The sequence below is a fragment of the Macrobrachium rosenbergii genome, chromosome 31 (assembly GCF_040412425.1).
Source record: "Macrobrachium rosenbergii isolate ZJJX-2024 chromosome 31, ASM4041242v1, whole genome shotgun sequence".
Lineage (NCBI taxonomy): Eukaryota > Metazoa > Arthropoda > Malacostraca > Decapoda > Palaemonidae > Macrobrachium > Macrobrachium rosenbergii.
Genome location: NC_089771.1, coordinates 28,967,884 through 28,995,426, shown reverse-complemented (window position 1 = coordinate 28,995,426; position 27,543 = coordinate 28,967,884). Strand labels below are relative to the sequence as shown.

Sequence of the window (27,543 nt, the reverse complement as noted above, 5' to 3'; positions counted from 1 at the left end):
TTCTAGTTCTATGTATCACAGATGCTTCTAACTATGCTAGTACTATCTATCACAAGTGTTTCTAATAATACTAGTACTATCTATCACAAGTGTTTCTAATAATACTAGTACACTAGTACCTAATTATACTAGTACTATCACAAGTGTTCCTAATTATACTAGTACTATGTATCACAAGTGTTTCTAATTATACTAGTACTAACCATCACAAGTGTTTCTAATAATACTAGTACTATGTATTACAAGTGTTCCTAATTATACTAGTATATGTATCGCAAGTGTTTCTAATTATACTAGTACTGTGTATCACAGATGCTTCTAATTACACTAGTACTATGTATCACAAGTGTTTCTAATGATACTAGTACTATGTATCACAAGTGTTTCTAATTATACTAGTACTATGTATAGCAGGTGTTTCTAATATTAGTTCTATGTATCACAGGTATTTCCACACTTTCAATACCAGTTCCTTACCTGTGCCGTTGAGATCTCTGGCTACTATAGTGAGGTTATATTTAGTCTGCTTGGCTACAAGTTCAGTAGCAGGGTACAAGATGCCGCTTTCAGGATCCAGGTAGAAGGCACCTGGAAGAAAGAGTTGACTTTCAAAAGTGAGAGAAAGTGTTCTGTTTCAGGACTTCATAAATAAATGTACAGTGTTCTGAAGTAGATTAAAGTACTTCATAAATAAATGTACATAAAAGTGAGGTAGAAAGTGTTCTGTAATGTACAGTAGATTAAAGTACTTCATAAATAAATGTACATAAAAGTGATGTAGAAAGTTTCTGTAATGTACAGTAGATTAAAGTACTTCATAAATAAATGTACATAAAATTAGCTGGATAGATTTATAAAGCTTTTTACAGAGTAGTTTTTATGTTCCTGTAACTCCACCTACCTCAAGATTTTGACATTTTAATAACAGAAACTACATATCTGCAATACAATATCTTTTAGCTTAGCTTTCCTTCCTTGACAAAATTACAGAAAAGGGACTAAAAACTTCAAAAACATAGAAAAAACAGCCTAAAAGCTTCTAAAAACACAAAAAAGGGACTAAAACTTCTAAAGGCTTCAAAAACAAAAAAATCAAACGAGAACTCCATAAGTACAAGGGTGGCGCATGCGCACCTTCTTCGTTGCCTTCAGTGATGACATATCTGATGAGAGAGTTCAAGCCCTCGTCGTCGTCGTGGGCGGTGACCTGGACGATTGGGGCGGCAGGTTCAATGGGCAGGTTCTCCACGACGCTGGCGGAGTACGACTTCTGGCTGAAGGCTGGGCCGTGGTCGTTCATGTCAGTTATGACGATGTGTAACTGCAGGAGTATAGAGAAACATTACTAAAAGTGTAGTGAAACAGTATGACAAAATGTAACTGGAAGAAGACTGAGAAACATCACCAGACGTCTGGTAGACAGTTTGTAACTGCAGGAGTATGAAGAAACATTACCAGAAGTCTGGTGAAACAATATGACGTCTGGAGGAAGATTGAGAAACATTAGCAGATGTCTGGTGAAATAATATGACAAAATGTTACTGGAGGAAGAAAGAAACATTACCAGAAGTCTGGTGAAACAATATGAAAGTGTGTAACTGCAGGAGTATTAAGAAACATTACCAGAAGTCTGGTGAAACAATATGACAGTATGTAAACTGCAGAATATTAAGAAACATTACCAGAAGTCTGACGAGCAACATGTCGATGTGTAACTGCAGGAAAATGAGAAACATTACCAGAAGTCTGGCAAACAGCGATCAGACTTCTGGTGAATGTGGAACGAAGGCAGATTAGAAACATCCAAATTTTGGAATACTTGAATTAAAATCCTGTCTTTACACAGTGAAGATGGAATGGAATATGGAATGGAACATCGAGTTTAGGCCACAGGCCAAGCACTGGGACCTATGAGGTCATTCAGCGCTGAAAGGGAAATTGATAGTCGAAAGAGAAGGTGGAAAGCAAGATGCAAGATGGAAGAAAAAGAATATGAATGGAGGTACAGTAAAAGGAATGAAAGGGGTTGCAGCTAGGGACCGAAGGGACGCTGCAAAGAACCTCAAGTATTGCCTACAGTGCACCGCATGAGGTGCACTGACGGCGCTACCCCACTAGGGGCCATCAGTGATGATGAAACAAGAAGTTTATCATGCAAAGGGCCATTTAAACATAGACTATTATATTTTCTCTGTATATTACAAACTTTATAAGCATTACTGTCATCTTTTCACTGCTAGTATGAAGATACTAAATAAATTACAACAAATCTTAAATGAAATCAAAACAGGCGCGTCATTACAACATCTAAAACACCTCTCATCATCCCTTAGACTTCACGGCAAATTCCCCAACCACTCACAGGAACGGAGGACTGTCGGCGCTGGTTCTCAGGAGCCGTGTCCGTCGCTACCACACGAAGGACAACGCCTGCCAAGGTCTCCCTGTCCAGCAAGGCGCCGTTACGTACCGTGACCAAGCCGCTTCGGTCGATAGCAAAGTGCTCGTGATGGTCACCTACAGTAGAGAAGGAACGAAAGGACTTATTTTTCAGTGGTCTTAGGAAAAACATTTTTTTAAATATAATATATTTTTTTTATTATTCACTAGATACATATGCTAATAATCAGCTTGCATAGACGTAGACTTACTAAAGTCTTGTTACAGAATTCAAAGTACTGTATTCAAAATGAGCTTACTCTAAAAACACGTCTTTTTTATGTCTATAAATCAGAGTGGGAATCTTTTAAAATAAGTGTCTGGTATGTATGGTAACTGCTTTTTTTTAATAGATACACTTTTATATGACTGACTGCACCTTTCCTGTACCAAACAAAACTTTGGCAACAGCTTTTTAAAATAGATACACTTCTATATGATTGATTGTACCTTTCCTATACTAAACAAAACTTTAGTAACAGCTTTTCAAAATAGATACACTTCTATATAACCGACCGTACCTTTCCTACACCAAACTAAACTTTGGTAACAGTTTTTATTTAACAGACACACCGTAGTACCTTCCCAAAACCAAACAACTTTGGCAACAGCTTTTATTTAACAGACACACAGTAGTACCTTCCTAATACCAAACACAACTTTGGCAACAGCTTTTATTTTTTTAACAGACACACCGTAGTACCTTCCCAAAACCAAACACAATTTTGGCAACAGCTTTTATTTAACAGATACACCGTAGTACCTTCCCAAAACCAAACACAACTTTGGCAACAGTTTTTATTTAACAGACACACCGTAGTACCTTCCCAAAACCAAACACAACTTTGCCAACAGCTTTTATTTAACAGACACACTGTAGTCCTTCCTAATACCAAACACAACTTTGGCAACAGCTTTTATTTAACAGACACACCGTAGTACCTTCCCAAAACCAAACTGACGCCCCAAAAATACTTACCGGCAAGAGAATACGTGACTACCCCAAATTCTCCTTTATCTGCGTCTGTGGCCTTGACCGTGATCACGGAGGTTCCTGGAGGAGAATTCTCAGCCACTTCGGCGTCGTAAACAGCCTCACTGAACACTGGTTCCTCGTCGTTGATGTTTTCCAGCTGAAATAAACAGCAATAGTTTTTATTTTGCCAGTCATGGTTCATCTGTTTATCAGTAGTATTTTTCATTTTGGTATTACTATAGTTATTTAATTTTTGCTATTCATGTTAAACCTGTTTATCTTTTGACTTAAATGTTGGGGTTTCTATAAATATTATTATTATTTTTATTATTATTATTATTATTAAAAGATGAACCCCTATTCATTTGGAACAAGCCCACGGGATCCATTAACTTGAAACTCAAGTATTATTATTATTATTATTATTATTATTATTATTATTATTATTATTATTATTATTATTATTATTATTATTATTCAGAAGATCAACCCTATTCATATGAAAGAAGCCCACCAAAGGGGCCTTTGACATGAAATTCAAACTTCCAAAAAATATGGTGTTCATTCGAAAGAAGTAACAGGCAATGGGAAATACAAAAAGAGGACATCAGAAAAAAGAGAAAAGGAATTAACAAATAAATAAGTAAATAAAAATGTAAGTAAACTATGAATTACAGAATTGCTTCAGGGTAGTGATGCGTTGCATCATCGCTTGAGCTTTTGAGGTTCCAATCGCACAACATTCTCTGTTTTTGATAATTTCTTGTATTTGCCCTAAAAACTCTTATCAGCTGATCCGCATCTATAATCGTCTGTGTCCTGAAGATAATATAATATAATATAACTGCTTCAGATTCCACAAGTCTAGCAGACAAATTAATCATAGCTTAAAAGACAAATTCAGAGGGAATGAGAAAAATTATACTGTAACTGAAACAAGTTCGAGAAAACAAATGGATGGAAGAAGAAGAGGAATATACGGCTGACAGGTATCAGGTTTAATAATACTCAGTTTGGAGTTTGATCTTGGCTATAACTAAAACGTAGAATAGTTGAGCCCTAGTGTAGCTGTGGACTCTTCTGATCTCCAAATATTGAAGCTCTCTGCTCCTTAAGTCTCCTGAATTTCAGGTGTAATTTTTATTTTCCGTTTCCTCGTGCTTAATTATTTATCACCATTTCCTATAGCTTGTCTCTGATTTCCCTTTAACCTCTGGGTTGACTGTTCATAAGGATTTTCAGCTGGAGGTCTGATGCAAGAAAGGAAGAAAGGAGTCGACCTCGAATTATCAGAGAATGGACACTGAAGAAGATTATAGTGATACAGGTTACAACCCTCTTGGGTGTATAGTCTATTGACTCTTTCCATAAGGGTTTTCAGCAGAAGATTTAAGGCAAGAAAGGAGGAAAGGAGCCGACCCTTAGTTATCAGGAAATGGACAGTGAAGAAGACTGTACTGACACAGATTACAGGAGGCCCGCTGCCGTCATTTACCTCAAAGAGGATTGTATTGACATACTGACACAGATTATAAGAAGCCTGCTACTGTCATTTACCTCAACAATGACTGTAGTCGTTGCAGAGAGAGTGGGAACACCAGTGTCGTGAGCGACGACCACAAAGCTGAGTTCTGGCTGGGTTTCGTAGTCCAGTCTTGACTTGACTGTCACCACTCCAGTGGCGTTGTCCAGAGCGAAGTGTTCAGAAGGGTTGGCTAGTGAATACCCGCCTGTAATTCACGAAAAAAGAATAAATTAAAGATTTTATTTATTAAAGTAACTTTCTTTCCCTAACTTTCAGTGAATTTAGATATAAATAAATATACAGAACGTAACTTAGATTCTTCAGTTTCTTTTTCAGCAACTGGTAAATATTTTTACTGTGCGTGTTACTCTTCTAACCTTGCATGAATAAATTGCTTCCTGGGACGAACTACACTTAAGAAAAAGTGTAAAATTAAAGGAACCTCTTTCCTTAACTTTCTGAGAATTCAGATAAAAAAATGTACAGAACGGAACTTATATTTTTCGATTTCTTTTACAACTTCAAAAGACTAAATTTTTTCGTAAAAATATATCACAATATCAGTTTGTATAATTCAAGTCACCTTCTGACTACCTAGACAAGCCTTCTACACGCAAACAATCACCTAAAACACTCACCTATATTAGAATCAACATCAGAAGCAGTGATGGTCGTTAGCAAGGACCCTCTGGGCAGCTCCTCGGCAACAGTGACGTGAATGGAGGGTGATTCTGGGCTCCACGGTGGGGGGAAAATGGGCGGAAAATCGTTGACGTCCACTATGGTGATCACTAGGTGTCCTCGGCCGACCTGAACAAGGAGGAGTTAAAATTAAGTCATTTGTGAGGAATCAGTTTCAGACATTAGCAGATCAAGAGCTCAAGAGTTGATTAATGGCCCATTAAGAGTCCAGCAGTAGCTGCTCAAGAGCTTCAGAATAACTAAAAAGGCCAAATAATAGCCAATCGCGACTTCCAGGTCAACTTATAGCTAATCACAGGCCCAGTTATGGGTGCTCAAGAGATCTAAGAAGCTGATCACGACTTCTAGGACAACTAGTAGCTAATAAAAGGCCTAATAATAGCTGTTCAAGAGCTCTAGAATAACTGCATGGGCAATTAACAGCTCATCATGACTTCCATGTCAACTAGCAGCCAATCAAAATGCAACTGATTATTGATTAAGAGCTCCAGTCCAGTTGATCACAGGTCAACTGACAGCTGATCCAGCATAAGCTAACAAGCAAGCGATTCTAGGCCTAAATATGGCTGATCACAGTCTACCCTCATTTCTAACAGGTTTAATTACAGGTGACCTATCTTACCTGAGGTGGTGTAGCCGAGATATCAGTCACAGTGACATCAAAAGTGACCTCGGTTGCCATGGTACGATCCAGCGGCCCAGCCACGGTGACTGTTCCAGACTGCGGGTCGATCACAAACATTTCCTGCAATTGAGATGAAAGAATTTGCTAGAGTACATAAGATGCACCTGTAAAAAAAAAACACATCCTGAGGTCACTGGGAAGGACCAGATGCAGTTTTGGTGTGAAAATTGCTGGAGAATCTTTATAAAAGGAACAGATATTTTTGAGGATCATTATCAATATTACTCAGAAGATTAACTCTTTCCATATGGAACAAGCCCACAAAAGGGGCCATTGACTTGAAATTCAAGCATCCAAAGAATATGGCGTTCATTGGAAAGAAGTAACAGAAGGTAATATGAAATACAGAAAGAAGAAATCAGTTATTAGAAAAGAAAAATCATCTTAGAAATTAAAAAACGGATAAAAATGTAATGTCACATATCTTTACCTTTAGGCAGATAGACAGACAGACAGACAGATAGACAGATAGAGGGACACACTTACAGCAAGGACATCTCTCGAAGGGCCTTCCACGGGCTGACCGTCGGCATCCACGGCGGAAACAGGAAGCTCCACGCCGAAGACTAGGCCTATATCGCCTACCACGTCAGGGTCTTTTGCAGATAACGTGTAGAACGTCGTGCCAGGGGCGACATCTTCGGATACCTGTGATGATCAATTGTTCATTTTCCATTTTTGTTGGCAAGCGACGTATCCTCTCAATAAAATATCGTATAGCAAAGTTTTCATAATTACAGTATCACTTTAGTTGACGTCTGGTATTCATGAGGGGGAGCCTACCATTAGCCAGCCTACCTCCGCGAATAGCTAAAATCCCCGAATACTTAAAACCGATCTAAAAACGCTTATAACTGCCTAATCTGATAGTTCAAAGCACCGAAACACCTTCTAAAAATGCTCATACCTGAATATTTTAATAGCTTTATGGCAAAAAGTGCATTTAGTCACGCAAATGATGTGAAAATACAGTAATTTGTAAATATTTCTCCATGCAAAATACCGCGAATGGGCGAATTTTCCGAGAATAATGTGTAAATATGTTCCACAGAGAAATCCGCGAATAGGTCCACTGTATTTGCAATACTTGTGAAGATAGAATATTCAAGACTGTTATTCAGCCAGGTTTTCATGTTAGCTGTCATCATTTGATTTACAATACTTTTGGAGATAAAATATTCGAGACTGATGTTTTATCTCTTTAGAAGGTTAAGATTAAAAATAATTTTTAGCGTTTTGAAGGAAAAGTGCACCAAAAATAATCATCACTTTTATTTATAATACTTTTGAAGATGAAATGTTCAAAATTGTTTATTTATCTCTTAGAAGAAATTTACGTAAAATAATCTTTAGATTTCTGAAGAAAAAATGCACCAAAAATAATCATCACTTATTTTAATAATTTTGAAGATAAAATATTCAAAACTGTTATATATTACTCTTACAAGAAATTTTTGTAAAAATAATAATTAGCTTCTTGATGGAAAATGGACAAATAATTAACCTATATTATTTGCAAATAAAGAATAAAAAAAAAACAAATTTTAGCATTCTGAGAAATTCAACAAATATTTTTGGTCTTTGAGAGGAAAAAAATTATAAAAAAAACCGTCTATTTATTTTGGAAAAAGATTCAACAAACCCAGTTTCAATACAAAAAAAAAAAAGCTAAAAAATTTTTCCATCATTCAATTACTGTATGACCCTTCTGGGAATGGAATGGAATACTTATAGAATTTAGGCCAAAGGCCAAGCACTGGGACCTATGAAGTCATTCAGCGCTGAAAGGGAAACTGAGAACAGAAAGTTTTGAAAGGTGTGACAAGAGAAAGACCTCGCAGTTGCACCGTGAAACAATTGTTAGGAGAGGGTGGATAGCAAGATGGAAGAGAGAGAATACGAACGGAGGTATAATAAAAAGAATGAAAGGGGTTGCAGCTATGGGTCGAAGGGACGCTGCAAAGAACCCTAAGTAATGCCTACAGTGCACTGCGTGAGGTGCGCTAACGGCACTAACCCCCCACGGAGTAGACCCTTCTGGGTAAAACAATTAATCTTTAGCTTTTATTAGCCAAGAACCAAAAGTCTCTTTTGTCCTACCTGAGTTCTCTGAGTGGTGGGGTGAAGTAGGGGCTTTTGTCATTGTTGTTGATGACGCTGACAGTCAGCGTGCTCGTTGATGTCAGCTTGGGAATGCCTGGATGAAGAGGATTGAAGAAAGCAAGTAAATAAACTGTCAAATACATTTAGAAGCACAAATAAGTATATATCTATTTATATTTGTTTTACCTTTACGTACGAGCTACTATGAAGAGCCTTCATGCTACCACAGAACACCAAGAAATTGAATTACACTGGAAAATGGTGCATAGGTATCCCATGCGGCCTTCACTCAACACAAAAAAGCTAAATTTTACAAAATTCCTCGATCTTCTCTACAATGCAGTCCATTTAATTACACCTAAAAATACATATAAACACGTAACCTAACCAAAATCTCCCTGACTTAAAGCCCACAGACTTTGTGACGCCATATAACATTAAAAAAACAATCAGTCGGTGAGGAGAGACACAGCGACACGGAGATAGTCTCAGTTTCAAGATCCAGCAACCGACAAAACCGCCCAAATCGAAGGGTATTTAAACCAAGACGCAGAACTCGACAGTGAGCCAATATGAGTCGCAAAATTCTTACCTCCGTCAGAAGCTACGACCACGATGTCGTAGCTCTGTCTCTTGTCGTAGTCCAGCTTCCGGGCGACGGTTACCGCTCCGTTCTCTGGGTTGAGGGCGAAGTCGTCGTAACCGCCGCGCTGGATGCGGTACGAGATTTGGGCGTTGGCACCTGTGTCGGCATCGCTGGCTGATACTTGTTCGACTAGGCTGCCTGGCGACGAGAACGAACAAGGGTAATAAAGATGTGTGGGTGCGTGTGTGTGTACAGAGAGAGAGAGAGAGAGAGAGAGAGAGAGAGAGAGAGAGAGAGAGAGAGAGAGAGAGAGGGGAGGAATTGAGGGAGAGTTTATATATACAAAAAAGGAGCAAATAATTGCACATAGTATATTCACAAAAAAATAAATTAGCCTTCGGTTATTTGCATAAGCTTAACGGAAGATCAAATTAATGTACTTTAATCAAAATAATTACAGTAGGAAGAAATAGATAAATCAACACTAGCTAGCCAAAAATAATTGTAAAAGGTAAACTTCATAGGCCTATCCTTAAACAGCTGTGAATTCTCATCGCACAATTTGAAAGAAAATTAATGTCAGAATTTAGCAAAATTAATGAAAAATAACTCGATTAATAAGCACAAACCAGACACATCACCAATGCCAAACAGAAAACAAAAGTAGGTCTAATTCTCACCAGGAGCCGAGTTCTCCTGGACATGCGCCACGTAGAGGCTTTTGCTGAAGACGGGAGAATTGTTGTTGGCGTCCCTTACAGACACACGGACATTGGCCGTGTGGGAACCCTCGCCGTCGTTAGCCTAGGGAATAAAGTGATCAGTGAAAAATAAGGGTAGAATTTCTTGAAGGTGTTAGTTTTGACTGTTGCTATTATTTGCCCGGGAAGAGTGAGACCTTGCATGCCAATATTGCCATCAGTAGCTTACGAATAGGAGGTAATATCATCAGCATAGGCCTAAAGAGAATAAGCTCCAGATAAAGCGGTTCTCAATCTTTTTCCGCCAAGTACCCCATGAGATATCTGACCTGACACTGAATTTGAAGTAACCATAGGTTAAGACTGCAATGAGTATGGAGAACGAGTTTAAATTATGAATACATTACTATATTATACAGCCATGAATTACCATAATGATGATATTATTCAATTAGATGAGAAACTAGAAAAAATTATTTTCTCATACATATGTGAGCATTCTACTCCGTGGACGACTGCATTGCAAGATCATATTCGCTTGCAATTATTATGAATTAATAACTATACTCGAGTTATGACCATCCTGATAGCCACATGTCAAGCTCTAACCCCGATACAAACTACAGAGGACCTCCAAACCCCTTTAATTAGGACGGAACTCACCTCAACCGTCAGAATGATCTGATCTGACCTGAGGTCAGAGATATCGAGACCAGACTCATTGGCAACTCTTATCCTCCCCGAGTTGCCGTCGATGACGAAGAGTCCTGTCGGGTCGCCTCCCACGAGGCTGTACGTGATCTGCGAGGTGGCGTCTGGATCCTCGGCCTAGGGAGAAACAGAAAGGTTTTATATATATATATATATATATATATATATATATATATATATATATATATATATATATATATATATATATATATATATATATATATATATATATATATATATATATAAAATTTCTGACTCACATCGGGATCGAATCCTGGTCTTTCAATTGAAGGACTTGTGTGCCTGGGTTGGCAGCGGTCTCGTCCTACAACTGAAAGGCTTGGGTTCGATCCTGATGTGAGTCAGAAATTTTTTTGTTAGCTCTCGCGCTCTCCCGTTCTCGTGGAATCTGAGTTGAAACGTCGCTTAACGATTGCGTTTTAAATCAAAATGCAGTTTATCAGTCATTTGGAAGTAAATCTTACAATCTTAAAATCGCTTAACGATGCGTTTTAAATCAAAATGTAGTTTATAAGTCATTTGGAGGTGAACCTTGCAATATTAAAAAGGCAATAATTAATTTTTGAGTTCAAAAGCCGTTTAACATTGCGTTTTAAATCAAATGTAGTTATCAGTCATTTGGAGATGAAAACTTGTAATCTGCAAACTCACATTAACAGTTAAAGACAAATAAAAATCTAGAAATAACGAGAAACATCACAAGTCTACAAACTCACATTAACAGTTAAGGGCGGGTCAAAATCTGCGGCGCCTTCGTCGATGACAGCGCGGTACTGCTGACGAGTGAATTTCGGCGGATTATCGTTGCTGTCTGCTAGGGACACTCTCACGGGCACCACGGTGGTGTGTCCTTCGCCTCCTGCGTCGGTAGCCTTCGGGAAAAAGGTTGTCATTATTATTATTATTATTATTATTATTATTATTATTATTATTATTCACAAGATAAACACCAACTCATATAGAACAAGCCCACAGGGGCCAATGAATTGAAATTTGTGTTATTATTATTATTATTATTATTATTATTATTATTATTATTATTATTATTATTATTATTCAGAAGATGAACCCTATTACCACATTCCTTGGAAGCTTGAATTTCAAGTCAATGGACCCTGCTGTTGGCTTGTTCCATACGAATAGGCTTCACCCTCTGAATAATAATAATAATAATAATAATAATAATAATAATAATAATAATAATAATAATAATAATAATAATAATAATAATAATAAGAGAAAGTATCCTGTGCATGTCTGTGACAAATAAACCCAAATTCGAATTTCCTCCTCACCTGGAAGGACAGGAAATACGTCGGTCTCTCTTCGTAATCAAGGCAGTTCCCGTGACCAGGTGTATCGCAGAAGGCTACTGTGATGACTCCGGATGTTTCGTCGACTTCAAACCTTTGGAAAAAAATTGAGGTTTGTTAATATGTTATCATATAATGTCTGATTCTCGCTGGGTGACGGAAGAATCGTTAAATTGTGCTGGCACGTCGGATATGACCAAAGTGATGGGAAATATTTTGTCTATAAAATTAATAATTTCTTATCAAGTTGAACTTTACATCCAAAGTTCTCTGGGCATTGAAATCTCGCTGGTCAAGCCAGTGGTATTTTAGTCCGTCCGATATGAACAGCTGATCACTAAACCATTAATCAAATGGTATACCCACATTAGCAACATACCCAAAAACAAATATTATAAAAACAGTTAACGCAAAAGTAAACACACTTCTCGGCACCGTTGCCAAACAACGAGTACAAATGTTACATCCTCATTAACAGCATACACAAAAATTTAAAAACTAAACAAAACAAGGAAACAACAACATACACAAAAAAAAAAAAGCACTAAAAAAAAAAAAAAACAAGGAAACATCAAAAACGTACTTCTCGGCGCCGTTGCCAAACAGCGAGTACTTGATGCCGTCAGCGCCGAATTGCCCCGTGTCCCTGTCTGAAGCGACAATTGTCGTGACGACGGTTCCCGGAGAGGCAGTCTCCGACACCGTGGCTGTGTAGGCCTCTTGGGCGAACTGGGGAGGATTGTCGTTCGTGTCGGTGACCGACACCACCACGGTTGCCGTCGACGACAACCGAGGATTGGTCAGGGTTTCTTCGGCTATGACCTGCGATTGGAAAGGATTGGGAGAAAATTTTTTTTTAGGTAATTTTTGGTCTTATTATTATTATTATTATTATTTTTTTTTTTTTTGCTTTTTCATTGGTCAAGGTTTCTTCGGCTATGACCTGCGATTGGAAAGGATTGGGAGAAAAATTTTTGTAGGTAATTTTTGGTCTTATTTTTTTTTCATTGGTCAGGGTTTCGTCTGCTATGACCTGGTATTGGAAAGGGTTAAAAAAAACTTTTTTTAGGTAATATTTGGTCTTATGGTTATTTATTTATTTATTTTTTTTTTTTGCTTTTTCATTGGTCAGGTTTCTTCGTCTATGACCTGCGATTAGAAAGGGTTGGAAAAAAAATTTTTTAAGGTAATTTTTGGCCTTATTATTTTTCTTTTTTCTTCTTTTGCTTTTTCATTGGTCAGAGTTTCTTTTGAAAAAGTTTCTTTTGAAAAAAAATTTTTTAGGTAATTTTTGGTGTTATTATTATCTTTTTTTTTTTTTGCTTTTTCATTGGTCAGGGTTTCGTCTGCTATGACCTGGTATGGGAAAGGGTTGAAAAATAAAAAAGGTTATTTAAGTCACTTTTGGTCTCGTTATTTTTTTCTCTTTTGGCTTTTCTATTCCTCTGCTGTTTTCGATATTTCGTTTCATTATCTCAAGAGATATTTCTTTCCTTTTGATCAGAAAGTTAAAAAAAAATCTAGAGAAGTAGGTTTAGCTTAAACATTCACAGAAAAGGAAAAGCGAAATACTATAGAATTACATAACAGTCCGCTATAGTTTTTAGCAATAAGTTAGATTACAGCTAACTATTCTGTAATTCTAAAGTATCTTAATTTTTCTTTTTTGCAAATATTTAAATATTTTGCAAAAAATAAACCGCAAAATATTCTTGAATTACATAATAGACATGATTTTAATTAGTGCGTTAAATCTCACCTAACTATTCTGTAATTCTAAAGTATTTTACTTTTTCTTTTTCGTAAATATTCAGCCTAAATCTACTTTTGTCAACCACTTTTTAACTAACTTCAATCAATCTTTTGTTCCTTTTATTAGTCTTTCTTTACATTCTTCTAACCAATTCATAACTAAACTTTGTTACAAATTTATAATCAACCTATTGTTGTTTTTTTCAAGTAATACTTAACAACTTGATTTCTCTTTCAAAAGACAGTTATCACAAGAATAAACATCTTTCAAATCAGCTTTTTTTCATTATTATTACCAGAAGTGGCCAAAAGTAGAACCCATCATTACCTGAAGAAGGAACTTGCGTTGGTTGGGATTCTCGAAGTCGAGAGGCCCCCTGGCCACCCTTATACTGACGGAGGACGACCCAGAGGCCACTTCCGGCTCCACGCTGAAGATGCCGGAAGCGTCCAAGAGACGAAGACTGAAGACGGAGTTCGAACCCTGGGATTTGAGAGGAAAAAGTAAATAAATCAAATAAAATAATAATCTATAATGATAAAAACCGAGTGGTTCTTTTTTTATGTGTGTCCGCCTTGGGTGGGGGCGGGATAGATAGGGGATCGGGAGGGTAGGGGAGACATGACACATCCACCCTCCTCCTGCAAACCTGTTTGTCCGCCCTGGGTGGGGGCGGGGTAGGTAGGGGAGACGTGTTCCTGCGCAGCGTAGCGCGGGTCATCAAACTCGTAAATAAATAATGAGTACTTAGGACTGATGTGGCTACTGTAAGTAGCGGTTGTATTAGTAGTAGCTGTTTAGTAGCAGGGCGACTGACTGATTCTGTTCAGTCATAAATAACTGGACAGGATAGGATAAAGCCAGTAGGCACCCTACTCAGTTTGAAGAGGAACCCACACGGTAATTTCAGATACAAATAAAGCGTTACTTTTTAAATTGAAAATTATACACACGCATTATTTTGAATGATTGTCATTGCAATGACTATGTTTTGCTCAGTATTAGCTATTTTCTCCAACCAAAAAATTTTTAAAACTGAAGACATTTTAAATTTAAAAAATCATTTTTAGTAAATTTAGAACTTCTTTAGATATATCTACGAAAACAAACAAAAAATCACAAATAAATAAAAAGTGAACGCAAAGATACAACAACTCTGAGGTCCAACTCATCATATCAGCATCTCATAATAAAAAAAAATAATAATAAACACGGAAACACCTTCTATTAAAATATTAAATAGATACAGAATATAGAATTTAGGCCAAAGGCCAAGCGCTGGGACCTATGAGGTCATTCAGCGCTGAAACGGAAACTGACAGTAAAAGGTTTGAAAGGTTTAACAGGAGGAAAACCTCAAAGCAGTTGCAATATGAAAGTAAGATGGAAGAGAGAGAATAGGAACGGAGGTACAGCAAAAGGAATGAAAGAGGCTGCAGCTAGGGGCCTAAGGAAGGCACGCTGCAAACAACCTTAAGCAATGCCTACAGTGCACCGCATGACGGCATTACCCCCCTCACCCTACAGGGTAAAATACCATAAACAACTCATCCATCCAATCTTACCACATCGGTGTCCTGGACAAACATGTCCAAATTCGGGAGGGGCGTCCCGTCGGGGACATTTTCGGGAACCGTGGCCCGGTACTCCCGCCGGTTGAAGGTGGGCGGTTCATCGTTGACGTCCCTGATGGTGATGGTGACGTCAGCTACCGTCTCCGTGTCCGGGCTTCCCACGGGCTCTCCGCCTTGGACTTCGTACGCCTTGGCGGAGGAGGAGAGAGGAGTTGGTGATTAAGAGATCAGAAATAAGAGAATAGGAATCGTTAGGTTTTATGAGAAGGATGGAGATGAATCTTGATAAGAGACAAGGAATAAGACAGGATGAATATCAGAGGATTTTATGAGGATGGAGAAGAATCTTGATAAGACACAAGGAATAAGAGAATAGGAATCGCTAGGTTTTATGGGAGGGATGGAGAAGGATCTTGATAAGAGATCAGAAATAGGAGAACAGGGATAAGGAATAAGAAAGGATGAAAATCACGAGAGGATTTTATGAGGACAGGGAAGAATCTTGATAAGAGACCAGAAATAAGAGAATAGGAATCATGAGGTTTTATGAGAAGGTTAGAAAAGAATCTTAAGAGAGGATAAAAATAATTACAGGATCTTATGAGGATGCAGAGGAAACTTAATGAGCTGAGAAATAAATAGGATAATAATTATTAAAGGGTTTATGAGGATTGAGAAGAATCCTAATAAGAGATAAAGAATAAAAGAGGATAAGAAAAAATCATCAGAGTATTTTAGAGGATACAGGAGAATCCTAATGAGAAATAAGGGATAAGAGAGGATTAATAATTGTTAAAGGATTTGATGAGGATAGAGAAGAATCCTACTAAGAGATAAGGAATAACAGAGACCAGAAAACATTAAAAGATTTCATGAAGACAAGAAATCTGATAAAGTATATAGAAGATGATTTGAAAAACATGAATCAAGTATAAAAAGAAACTGTAAATGTAAATGAATTTATGAAAAGGACATAATTTACGGGATGTAAACAAAAGAAGAGGGAAAACAACATAGATGATATTAAAAAAAAAACGAAAAACGTCAAATTTAGATTTAAAAATATGGACGCAGCATCATGCGACAGTATTAAACAAATTTTAAAAAGTAATTTATTTCTTTCTTTACAAAAAATTGTGAACAATAGACATATTAACAAAAGAAAAATTTATGAAAACTCCCAGGAAAAAAATTCCAATAAACAATGAACAAAATATAAAGAACTGTGAAAAGAAAAAAAAAATCCAAAAAAGAATAATGAACAAAATGTAAAGAACTGTGAAAAAGATTAAAAAAAAAAACGAATTTCAGAACAAAAGACGAAATCCTGAAGAATGACTGAAAACAGCAGTGGCTAACTTACCTTGACCTTGACCTTGACAACGCCGTCAGGAGACTGGAGGGCCTCTCTGTCTAAGGGCTTGGCGGTGCGTAGCTCGCCCGTCTCGGCGTCCAGGGTGAAGAAGTCCAGCGGATCTGTCGCAAGAATAGATAAATAGACCGATAAATAAAGGAATAAGTTGTTCATTGATTACAGAAAGAGGTGGTAAGACGAATACGTATTTTAAAAAAGTACTGATATATATATACATATGTATGTATATATATGTATACATATATATACTGTATGTGTGTACAATATATATTGTATATAGATATATATAGTATATATACATACACATACACACGTATATATATGTGTTTCTTCATACATGTCCTCACTCGCTGATACGTGTATATGAAAACGTAGCGATATATTACAGAGAGAGAGAGAGAGAGAGAGAGAGAGAGAGAGAGAGAGAGAGAGAGAGAGAGAGAGAGAGGAAGCAACTTTTCAACGTCAATTATAAAGACCTCAAACGAGACGTCCGTACTAACAGAGAGAGAGAGAGAGAGAGAGAGAGAGAGAGAGAGAGAGAGAGAGAGAGAGGAGAGAGAGAAAGGACCCGATGCCGCCCTCGGACCCCGCACTCACTTGTAATGAGCTCGTACTCGACGGAGCGAGGCGCGCCCGTGTCGCCGTCAGCAGCCTTCAGGGTCATGACCTGCGTCCCGATGGGGTCATCCTCGGTCACGATGCCCGTGAGGGAACCCGAGAAGATGGGCGGGGAATTCTGGACGTCGCGGACCCTTATCACCACGCCCACGCTGGCCATCTCGCCCCCGTCCTGGAAAGAGAGCGAAATTAATTATTATTATTATTATTATTATTATTATTATTATTATTATTATTATTATTATTATTATTATTGGTTAGGAAATCTTCAATGATGTCAGTGTAAAAATATTTATAAAAATATATATTTACAGTGACTAATAATAATAATATTATTATTATTATTATTATTATTATTATTATTATTATTATTATTATTACTATTATTGGTTAAGAAATCCTCAATAATGTCAGTGAAAATATTTATAAAATAATATTTACACATTATTATTATTATTATCATTATTATTATTATTATTATTATTATTAGTAGTAGTAGTAGTAGTAGTAGTAGTAGTAGTAGTAGTAGTAAGGAAATAAACAATATAAGTGTAAATATATATTAAATACTACTACTAGCAGTAGTATAAACAGTAGTAGAAGCAGTTCTATAGCAGTGCAATTTACTAGTTGCAGTAGAAATAATAGCAGCATAAATAGCAGTAGCAGCATAATACAGCACTACCACCACTAGTAGTAGAAACACAAGTAGGAGAATAGCACTGTAAGTAATGACAGCACTTCCAGCACACGTAACAAGCACAGTAACTCACCGTAGCCACCAGCTTCAGCTGGTAGAGACTGTGGATGGAATACTGCAGAGGTCTGTTCAATACCAGGCTTCCTGAATACTCCCGGGACGTCGCCTTTGAAGCCACTATTGAAAACACATCACAGTCGTCGCTTCCCTTTGAATAGGAGGTAAAGAAAGAGGTGAATAAACGTGAATATAAATAATAAGAGATGGACAAACGTAGATATAAATAATGAGAGATGGATCACTGTAGATATAAGTAATGAGAGAACCTGTTGATATTGATATAAATAATTGAGAGAAGACTTCACAGTCGTCGTTTCCCTTTGAATAGGAGGTAAAGAGAGAGGTGAATAAACGTGAACATAAATAATGAGAGATGGAGAACTGTAGATATAAATAATGAGAGATGAATAGCTGTAGATATAAATAATGAGAGATGAATACCTGTAGACATAAACAATTGAGAGAAGACTTCACAGTCGTCGCTTCCCTTCGAGTGAGAGAGAAATAGAGATGAAGAAACGTAGTACAAATAATAAGAGCTGGATAAACGCAGACATAGATAATGAGAGATGAATAAACGTAGACATAAATAATTGAGAGAAGACTTCACAGCCGTCGCTTCCCTTCGAGTGAGAGAGAAATAAAGAGGTGAATAAACTTAAATATAAATAAGAGATGAATAAACTTAGATATGAATAACTGCAAGAATGATAAATATACATACATATATATGATAAAGAAAAATGGATACATATATTGGTCGACTGAAGGTATGGTCTGATTTGGTGATTAAATTGACCGTTATGTAGTAATGATAATCATAAATTTCATATCCATAATATTAGACAATTAAATAACATTCAGCAATTTAATAATTCAGTATTAGATAAACATATTTAATATTTACAACCACATTTTTGACCCACTATTATATCTAACCACTGCAATTTTTATACCAGTTTCGATATAAAGCTTCAAATGATCTCTCTAGGTCTTCATCTCAGGAAATATGCAACATATTCAAGAACTTGTCATCCCCTATTCTCTTCACATGAACAAACCATCTCCAAAAACACTCAAATCCAACATCTTCAAGAACCAGTCCTCCTCTATTCCCTCCACAAGAACAAACCATCTCACAAAAAAAACCACTAACATCCGACATTTTCAAGAACCTGTTATCCCCTATTCTCTCCACATAACCAAACCATCTCACAAAAAAACTAAGATCCAACATTTTCAAGAACCTGTATCCCCTATTCTCTGAATATGACCAAACTACAAAAATACTCCAATTAATCTTTTTATCTATTCTCTCCACATGAACAAACCATCTCATAAAACCCTAATCCATCTTTTATCGACAGTGACATTACTTACCTGCGTAATGGGATGGCACTCCACTTTAATGACATCTCCAACCTGATCGTCGTCTGAGAGCCTTATGCCAGGCAAAACGGTGCTGCCCACGGTGGGTCTTCGTTCACTATGGCTTCGTACGGGGTCTGGGAAGGATGGAAAAGAGTCGGATATAAAGTTAATTACGCATGTAAGATTATGTACATGATCATTATCAAATTAATGCATTTTTAAATGTAAATAAAAGCTATTCATCTCACTGCACAATTATAAAACCAAAGTCACTTTAACAATGTATACATGCATACTCAACACTCACTTGCCCACACATACATACATACATACATATAAATATATATATATATATATACATACACACACATATATATATATATATATATATATATATATATATATTATATACAAATATATATATGTATATATACATATATCATATATATGTATATACATATACACATATACATATAGGTAGTCGTACGTACATGTATTTGTATCTCACCTGGAGGAAGACGGGAGGATTGTCATTGGTATCCAGAACGATGAGGGAAATTGGCACTCGAACCACATTGTTATTGCCACCAGGTACCTCGTCCTCGACAGTTACCACGAGTCGCAGTGTGTCGTTTTTTCTGGAAGAAAAGACACCATAACTTTTCTCTCTCTCTCTCTCTCTCTCTCTCTCTCTCTCTCATTTTATGAAAATGTGAAATATTCTCTTAGGTCTTCTCTCTCTCTCTCTCTCTCTCTCTCTGCATATTTCAAATTTTATTTTATGAAAATGTGAGATATTCTGTTAGGTCTTTAAGATGTACAAAACAAAAGACAAATTAATCTCTCTCTCTCTCTCTCTCTCTCTCTGCATATTTCAAGTTTTATTTTATGAAATGATATTTTGTTAGGTCTTAAGGTCACAAAACAAAAGACAAATTAACATTATATAAGAGGATTTGATATTAAACTTTATGAAATGTGAGACATTCTATTATGACTTTAAGATACCAAAACAAAGACAAATTAATCAACTCAGGAATCCAAGATACACAGCATATCACTGTCCAATATATTTCACAGAGTTGGGAAGTCCAAAATCCCCAATATTTGTCTTATTAAAGTTGAATTTACAATATTATGATTCAATAATGATAAAAAGATGAGGGGAAAACGAACTACGTAATAAAACTAGGGAAGAACAACTGAGTAATAAAAATAGGGAAGAAATAACTAAGTAACAAAACTAGTAAAGAACAACTACGTAATAAAACCAGCGAATAATAATTAGCCAATAACACCAAACAACAAAATGAAACAAAAATTAAACAAATGAAGAAATCCTTCGAGGAAATTAACATCAAAATCCCACTCCAACTCTCCTTTACCTCTCGATCCAAGGGTCTCTGCACGGTAACCACACCCGTCCGGGAGTCGACCCTCAGTCTATCAGATCCCGAGAGGCCGTAGGACACGGGTCCACCTTCGGGATCGCTCGCCTTCAGGGTGTACACGGCAGCTCCTATTGGGGTATCCTCGCTGACAACGTGGAGGTTCATGTCAGCCGTGAAGGACGGAGGAAGGTTTGCCCTCACACCTGTCAAGAGAGAGAGAGCACTCTGTGATGAACTGAGATCGTTATGGCTACTGGCTACATCTTACTTGAAAGTGGTCGTGACATGGGGAGAGAATAGCCTTATTCTTAAATTATTCTTAAAATATGCAATAAGACCATATATAGTATATATATATATATATATATATATATATATATATATATATATATATATATATATATATATATATATATTACATAGAAATATATTATCGATAAAAAATCGGAAATGAAAATTAAGACATTTAAAAATAAAAAAATTCACAGTTTTGAAACATGATTAATAAATATCTCAGCCAAGGGTGCCTGTCCATAAATACCTTGATTCTAGGTAACTAACTAACCATGCTCACTTCTGGTAACAAAGCCATGACCATAAAAATCAACATGAATAATGTCAACTCAGGACATGAGTCTGCAGTCATAACAAAGACACTGACAGGCAGATATTTTTCTGGGAAAGGAGCTGACTTAAGATGCTATTGAGGACACACACGCCTGTAGCGGCCACAGAAACAAGTGGGTCAGGCCAACTTCTCTCCTATTAGTTAGAATTCGTTTTCTTTCAAAGCTCTTTGCTGATTTCAAGCACTGAGACAAAAAATCTGTTCTTATTTCATTTCGCCTAAGCTGTAGTTGAGCCTGCGTGTGTGTGAACGAAGTCAGCCTTGCGTGTGCAGACGAAGTCAGCCTTGCATGTACAGACGAAATCAGCTTTGCGTGTACAAGCGAGGTCAGTCATGCGTGTACAAACGAAATCAGCCTGCGAACAAGCCAAGCCACTACAAAACGAAATCAGCCTTGCAAATCAGCCCCTATGTACAACGAAGACGAAATCAGCCTTGCAACGAACAGACGGCGTAAGGATGTAAAGCCTTTGCGTGCAAATATGAAGTCAGCCTTGCGTATACAAACGAAATCAGCCTTGCGTAGAACAAACCAGCCAAAGACGAAATCAGCCCTGCGGTACAAACGTGTACAAACGAAATCAGCCTTGCGTGCACAAACGAAATCAACCTCGCGTGCACAGACGAAATCAACCTCGCGTGCACAAACGAAATCAGCCTTGCTTGAGACATATTTACAAATGTACTCGTTTCAGTTGCGAGCCAACACCGGTTTGAATTCCCGCAGGACTGCGCGCTCAGCAAACTCTACTTTAAAAACGGTGACTGCGCAAAAAGCAATCGATTGTTGGGGGTACACAGTCAAATCACTTCCCACATCAAGATGACTGGATAAATTCGAGTTTCTAGGAAGTTATGACGAAAGGCAGGAAGAGATTTGATACAGTTAGTCGAGTTAACAGTTCTTGTTCCGGGATAAGTTAAGGAGACTGGGTATCGAATGAGGTATCTTTCTTGTTGGAATGAAATATTCAGACGATAAATATAATAAATCTAGGTGTATTTATCAGCTTCTTAATATAATTCTTTGCATTTCTGCTTATTTTTATTATCGTTTCCCGTGGGAACTGTGGTTTTTTCTTACTTTTTATTGTTTTATAACGACATTTGTTAACCGCGTCATTTGGTCATAAGACTGTATTACACTCATGCGCGCGCGCACACACACACACACACACAACAAGGTATACTTAGGGGTATGGGGTTGTCTCTGCTCTTGGTCTCTCGAATGAGGGACAAACTCTGGATTATTTCGAGGTCTTATGATTAAAAGGAAGCCTTTAAGATGTTTTGTTGCATCTTATCATTACTTCTAACTTATAACTATTTTAAGACGAGAGAGAGAGAGAGAGAGAGAGAGAGAGAGAGAGAGAGAGAGAGAGAGAGAGAGAGTTATTTTTACATGAAAAAATGGATAAATGGAAAAACCAAGATTTTCACTTGTATTCAACAAATGACTTCTAGAACCGATGACGTCACTTCATAGTAAGTACTATCAAGCATTATGTTATTACTTAAAGATTGTATTAACTATTAAAAAAAATTCATAAAAAGTGAAGAAGCCTAATTAACAAATGAACATAAATAACAACAAATAAGAAAATCAAACAGACGACGAAACGAAACCCGGCGACCTGACTAATTTAGAGAGAGAGAGAGAGAGAGAGAGAGAGAGAGAGAGAGAGAGAGAGAGAGAGAGAGAGAGAGCGGGGGGTGGGCTAAACAAAATTGTGTCGATATGCGTTGGTGGTTTTGCTTCCATGACGGCCGACCATTTGTTGTTGTTGGTCAGATCTTTGAGGGTCATGGTCGGGAGGAGGAGGAGGAGGAGGAGGGAGGAGGAGGAGGGAGGGGAGGGGAGGAGGGGAAAAGAAGGAGGAGGAGGGAAGACGGTGTGCGTGACACAGATGAGCAGGAAGAAGACAAAGGAGGAGGGAGTAGGAGGAGGAGGAGGAGGAGGAGGAGGAGGAGGAGGAGGAGGAGGAGGAAGGCGGTAAACTGACAGTTCACGTAAGAAGACCCGTACAGTGCTCTGACCGCTTCCTGTCTGAAGGAAATTGAGGTTGGAGGGAGTAGGGGGGAGTGTTGGGGAGGGGAGGGAAGGGGAGGATAGGACCTTCATTGTGGGAGGGGAGGGAAGGAGAGCTCCAGTAAAGGAAGACACAGACGCCGTGGTTATACGCTACTTCAAAACAGTGGGTCATTCTCAGCTCTGTAATTGTTGAAAATTGCCTTCAACTTGGTAACTTAATCTGCAAAAGCTTTACAATAACGTACATGTGTCCGTCCTCATAAACATACGTACATACACACATTATATATATATATATTATATATATATATATATATATATATATATATATATATATATATATAATTGTGGAGGGATTTTGAGTCTATTTCAGTAAGCTGAAAGAGAGTTTTCCAAAATTAATTCTTTTTATATGTTTTATTATCTTCTCTTACTTTTTTCAAATGAACACCATAATATTATTTGGAATTTGGAATTTCGAGTCAGTGGGCCCCTTTGTGGCTTGTTCCATATGAACAGGGGTTTGTCTCCTGAATAATAATAATAATAATAATAATAATAATAATAATAATAATAATAATAATAAAATAATAATAATAATAAAGAAAGTCATGAACAATGAGAACAAAGAATAAAAGAATCTCCTGAATAGCTACCGTAACTGCAAGCACTTCCGGGAACAATGAGTTCATCAAGATAATGTTCGTTATCGTCGTCATTGTAGCGTCGCCATCTTGGTTATAATGATTACTGACGTTCTTATTATCAATATATTCACTACCTTTTTCATTACCTGAATTAAAGCTTTATTGGAGATATCTTTTTTATAATTATTATCATTGATATATACAACTACATTATCGAATTGAATATAGGATTTAGGCCAAAGGCCCCAGCACTGGGACCTATGAGGTCATTCAGCGCTGAAATGGAAATTGACAGTAAAAGGTTTGAAAGGTGTAACAGGAGGAAAGCCTCTCAGTTGCACTATGAATCAATTGTTAGGAGAGGGTGGAGAGTAAGATGGAAGAAAGAGAATATGACAGGAGGTACAGTAAAAGGAACGAAAGGGGTTGCAACTAAGGGCACTAACCCCCTACGAGGCCATCATCTATATTATCATCTATGCCTTAAGTATTATCATTATCATTACCTTGGTATCATGATAATCATAATTACCTGCTTAATCACTATCATCATCATTATGATCATCATATTCATACAACTTGACGACTGACGTCACACCTTGGGAACCATTGAACATAATTATCTTATCTTATTAAGCAAAGACAGAAAATTAACGAAATCCAGTAATTACGTCTCAGGAATGACTTCGCGTCTGAGAGAGAGAGAGAGAGAGAGAGAGAGAGAGAGAGAGAGAGAGAGAGAGAGAGAGAAGGAAAATTCATTATTATTATAATTATTATTTTATTTCAGCAATTCAGGGGGTGCGAGATCTGACTGCTGATTTGAAAGGGGTGCATGCATTGGAAAACGTTAAGAACATCTGTTTTAAAGGTGTTTGCACACATAACAATAAGCCAATTTTCAGGGAAGTGATTATTTTCCCGTAAATATTTTCGTTCCAAGAGAAATATTTTTACCAGTATTTTTCACTTTGTTTACGGAAACACTGAATAATTGCTTGCTTACACAGAACAATATCCTTGTCATAACTAAGGCTGAATGGTTAAACTGTCCTGACTGAGTAAAATCTGGGATATAGTTCTTTTAGCTACATGTTGCATTGCAAACAATAAACTTAAAAATTTTATATTAGCACAAGCAATAATAGAATGCTGTTATTCCGCAAGGCAATGAGGATGAAGCTCAATATTGATTATATTTCGTAAAAGTTATCAAAGCCCTTTTTTAACTGCAGTTGATAAAATACTCTGCTCTAATCAAAAAAAATGTGTTTGCGGGACCACTATGTATCTTGAATTCTTATGCACATTTTTATCTCATGCTGTTGTAAACAGTTATCTTTCTTATTTATAAAGATCTAAATTACAGCCACAGTTACCTTTCTTGTTTATATAGATCTAAAGTAGAGCCACAGTTATCTTCCTTGTTTATAAAGATCTAAAGTACATGGATCTAGGAGTGGAACTGGGGGAAAACCTAAGAAATAACAATTAGAGGTGTTGGACAGCAAGGCCGAAGAAAGGAAGAGGGAACGGAGGTAAAGTAAAAGACAAAAAAAAAAAAAAATTGCGTTGACAGCACTAATTCCCTACGGGAGTTCAAAAATTAGTATATTAAAGTTGCAACATTGAATAAATAAAGTAATACGCAGTGCAAGTATCTACACATCTGTCCAGCTGTCATTTTCCTCAGAATTCAGTACCGTCGTATATCTCCCGTCTTGGACAGATTATTCCCGAGACGTTTCGCACCTGTTCCCTTGTCTCGGCGAGGTTGACGCCTTTAATCATTTCCGGCGCGTGAACCAGCTCCAGTATCCCCCAGAGAGAGAGAGAGAGAGAGAGAGAGAGAGAGAGAGAGAGAGAGAGAGAGAGAGAGAGTCGATACGGCTGTAAATATGCAACGAGAGAGATACAGAGATAAAGAAAGAGGAAGAAATAAAGAATCGAAATATGACGGACATTCCAAAGATGAGAGAGAGAGAGAGAGAGAGAGAGAGAGAGAGAGAGAGAGAGAGAGAGAGAGAGAGAGAGAGAGAGTCGATATTGTTGTAAATATACTACGAAAATTTCAAGTGACAGGGATCTCAAAAGATATATATTTACAAAGATACAAGATACAGAAAAATGAAGAAATACAGTATTGAAATGAAGAGAGAGAGAGAGAGAGAGAGAGAGAGAGAGAGAGAGAGAGAGAGAGAGAGAGAGAGAGAGAGGGATTTCAAAAGACATCCTTACAAAGATACACAAAGCTGAAGAAATACAGTATCGAATGACAGAGAGAGAGAGAGAGAGAGAGAGAGAGAGAGAGAGAGAGAGAGAGAGAGAGAGAGACGTTCCAACATCCTTCTCTCTCCCTCCTTTCACGGTGGCGTCGGGAATCTCTGCATTTCCTCCCACGCCTGGAACGTTCCCACGCTCTTAATGAAAGTGGTTCCACCAAACAGAAAACTGACGTGCGAGTCTTCTGCGCCTCTTCCCAAGGCGTGGAAGAATTCCCAGGTCTCCTGCGACGACACCTTTCTCTGCCACGGATTTTGCTATAGGCCTGAGCCTTAGCGAAAAATCAGGTGAATTAACATACTGTTTTAGAAATTTAGAATTTGTAAGCAATCTGCCATCTTGTGTGAATTATATATTCATATATATATATATATCAGGAAATTTAGATATATATATATATATATATATATATAATTTGAAGAGCTTTATCCATCTTGTTCTGTATTAGTAGATTACTAAATATCTGGATGGTATAATGGATATTTATAATGTGGATATTTGTCCAAGAAAGTTTGTATAATAAAAACTCCATTAGATAAATATAGTTTTGAATGGGATCCTTTAGTAATATATATATATATATAATATATATATATATATATATATATATATATATATTATAATACATTGTATACTGTATATATAATGATAGACGTGAAAGGCAGCGTATGTAAGAGGGGTGATAAAATGTTGATGAGACACCTGTAAAGTTTATAAAGTGTCTAATGCCTTGTTTTTCTTATCTGTGACTCACATACTTGAAAAAGAGATATATATATATATATATATATATATATATATATATATATATATATATATATATATATATATATAAACTTTATCACATACACAATGTTTCTTACATTAGTAGAATTCTAAAAGGACCTATTTCTGAACTAGATGGTATCTAATGCATTTTTCTGGTAACAAATATGCATTAGATACCACAGTTATATATTTTATATACATTCGATATTTCCAGTCTATATTCTAATAATTTATTCAGATATGCAAATGGATCATAAATTGGACGCTGCAATTCAAGAAATTTGGACACCACAGAAGTAATTTGCAACATGTTTGAAACACGTGGCTGGGCGCTGCAACTAAACATCCGCCATTTTGAAGAAAATCGTTTGTCAGAATAGTACCTGAAAAATGACAATACACGTACTTAGTAATAAATGTCACTAAACATCCATAGAATACCCAGTATGCTTCGCAAATCTCACAAGCATATCTTTGGCCTTACGTAAACTTTCAAGAAGATAACTTCAGCATTTCTCGTTTTATACGTGAATCGCGTCATTGCAGCCTCGATGTACGATAACCTTCCCGATTTTTAT

General features: G+C 36.9%; 1 protein-coding gene across 1 annotated transcript in view; it reads right to left on the bottom strand.

Annotated features, from left to right (window-relative positions):
* Cad87A (cadherin-87A) overlaps positions 1-27,543 on the bottom strand; it is a 109,210-nt gene that overhangs the window by 17,623 nt on the left and 64,044 nt on the right. Inside the window, 25 exon segments of the mRNA XM_067132564.1 lie at positions 478-588; positions 1,135-1,321; positions 2,363-2,517; positions 3,419-3,572; positions 4,973-5,145; positions 5,579-5,750; positions 6,265-6,387; positions 6,814-6,975; positions 8,428-8,450; positions 8,453-8,524; positions 9,023-9,214; positions 9,697-9,820; positions 10,381-10,545; positions 11,166-11,321; positions 11,745-11,856; positions 12,346-12,584; positions 13,843-13,998; positions 15,081-15,278; positions 16,453-16,565; positions 17,065-17,257; positions 17,859-17,993; positions 19,226-19,320; positions 19,323-19,350; positions 19,725-19,853; positions 20,602-20,810. Of these exon segments, the coding sequence (XP_066988665.1) occupies positions 478-588; positions 1,135-1,321; positions 2,363-2,517; positions 3,419-3,572; positions 4,973-5,145; positions 5,579-5,750; positions 6,265-6,387; positions 6,814-6,975; positions 8,428-8,450; positions 8,453-8,524; positions 9,023-9,214; positions 9,697-9,820; positions 10,381-10,545; positions 11,166-11,321; positions 11,745-11,856; positions 12,346-12,584; positions 13,843-13,998; positions 15,081-15,278; positions 16,453-16,565; positions 17,065-17,257; positions 17,859-17,993; positions 19,226-19,320; positions 19,323-19,350; positions 19,725-19,853; positions 20,602-20,810 (3,576 nt within the window).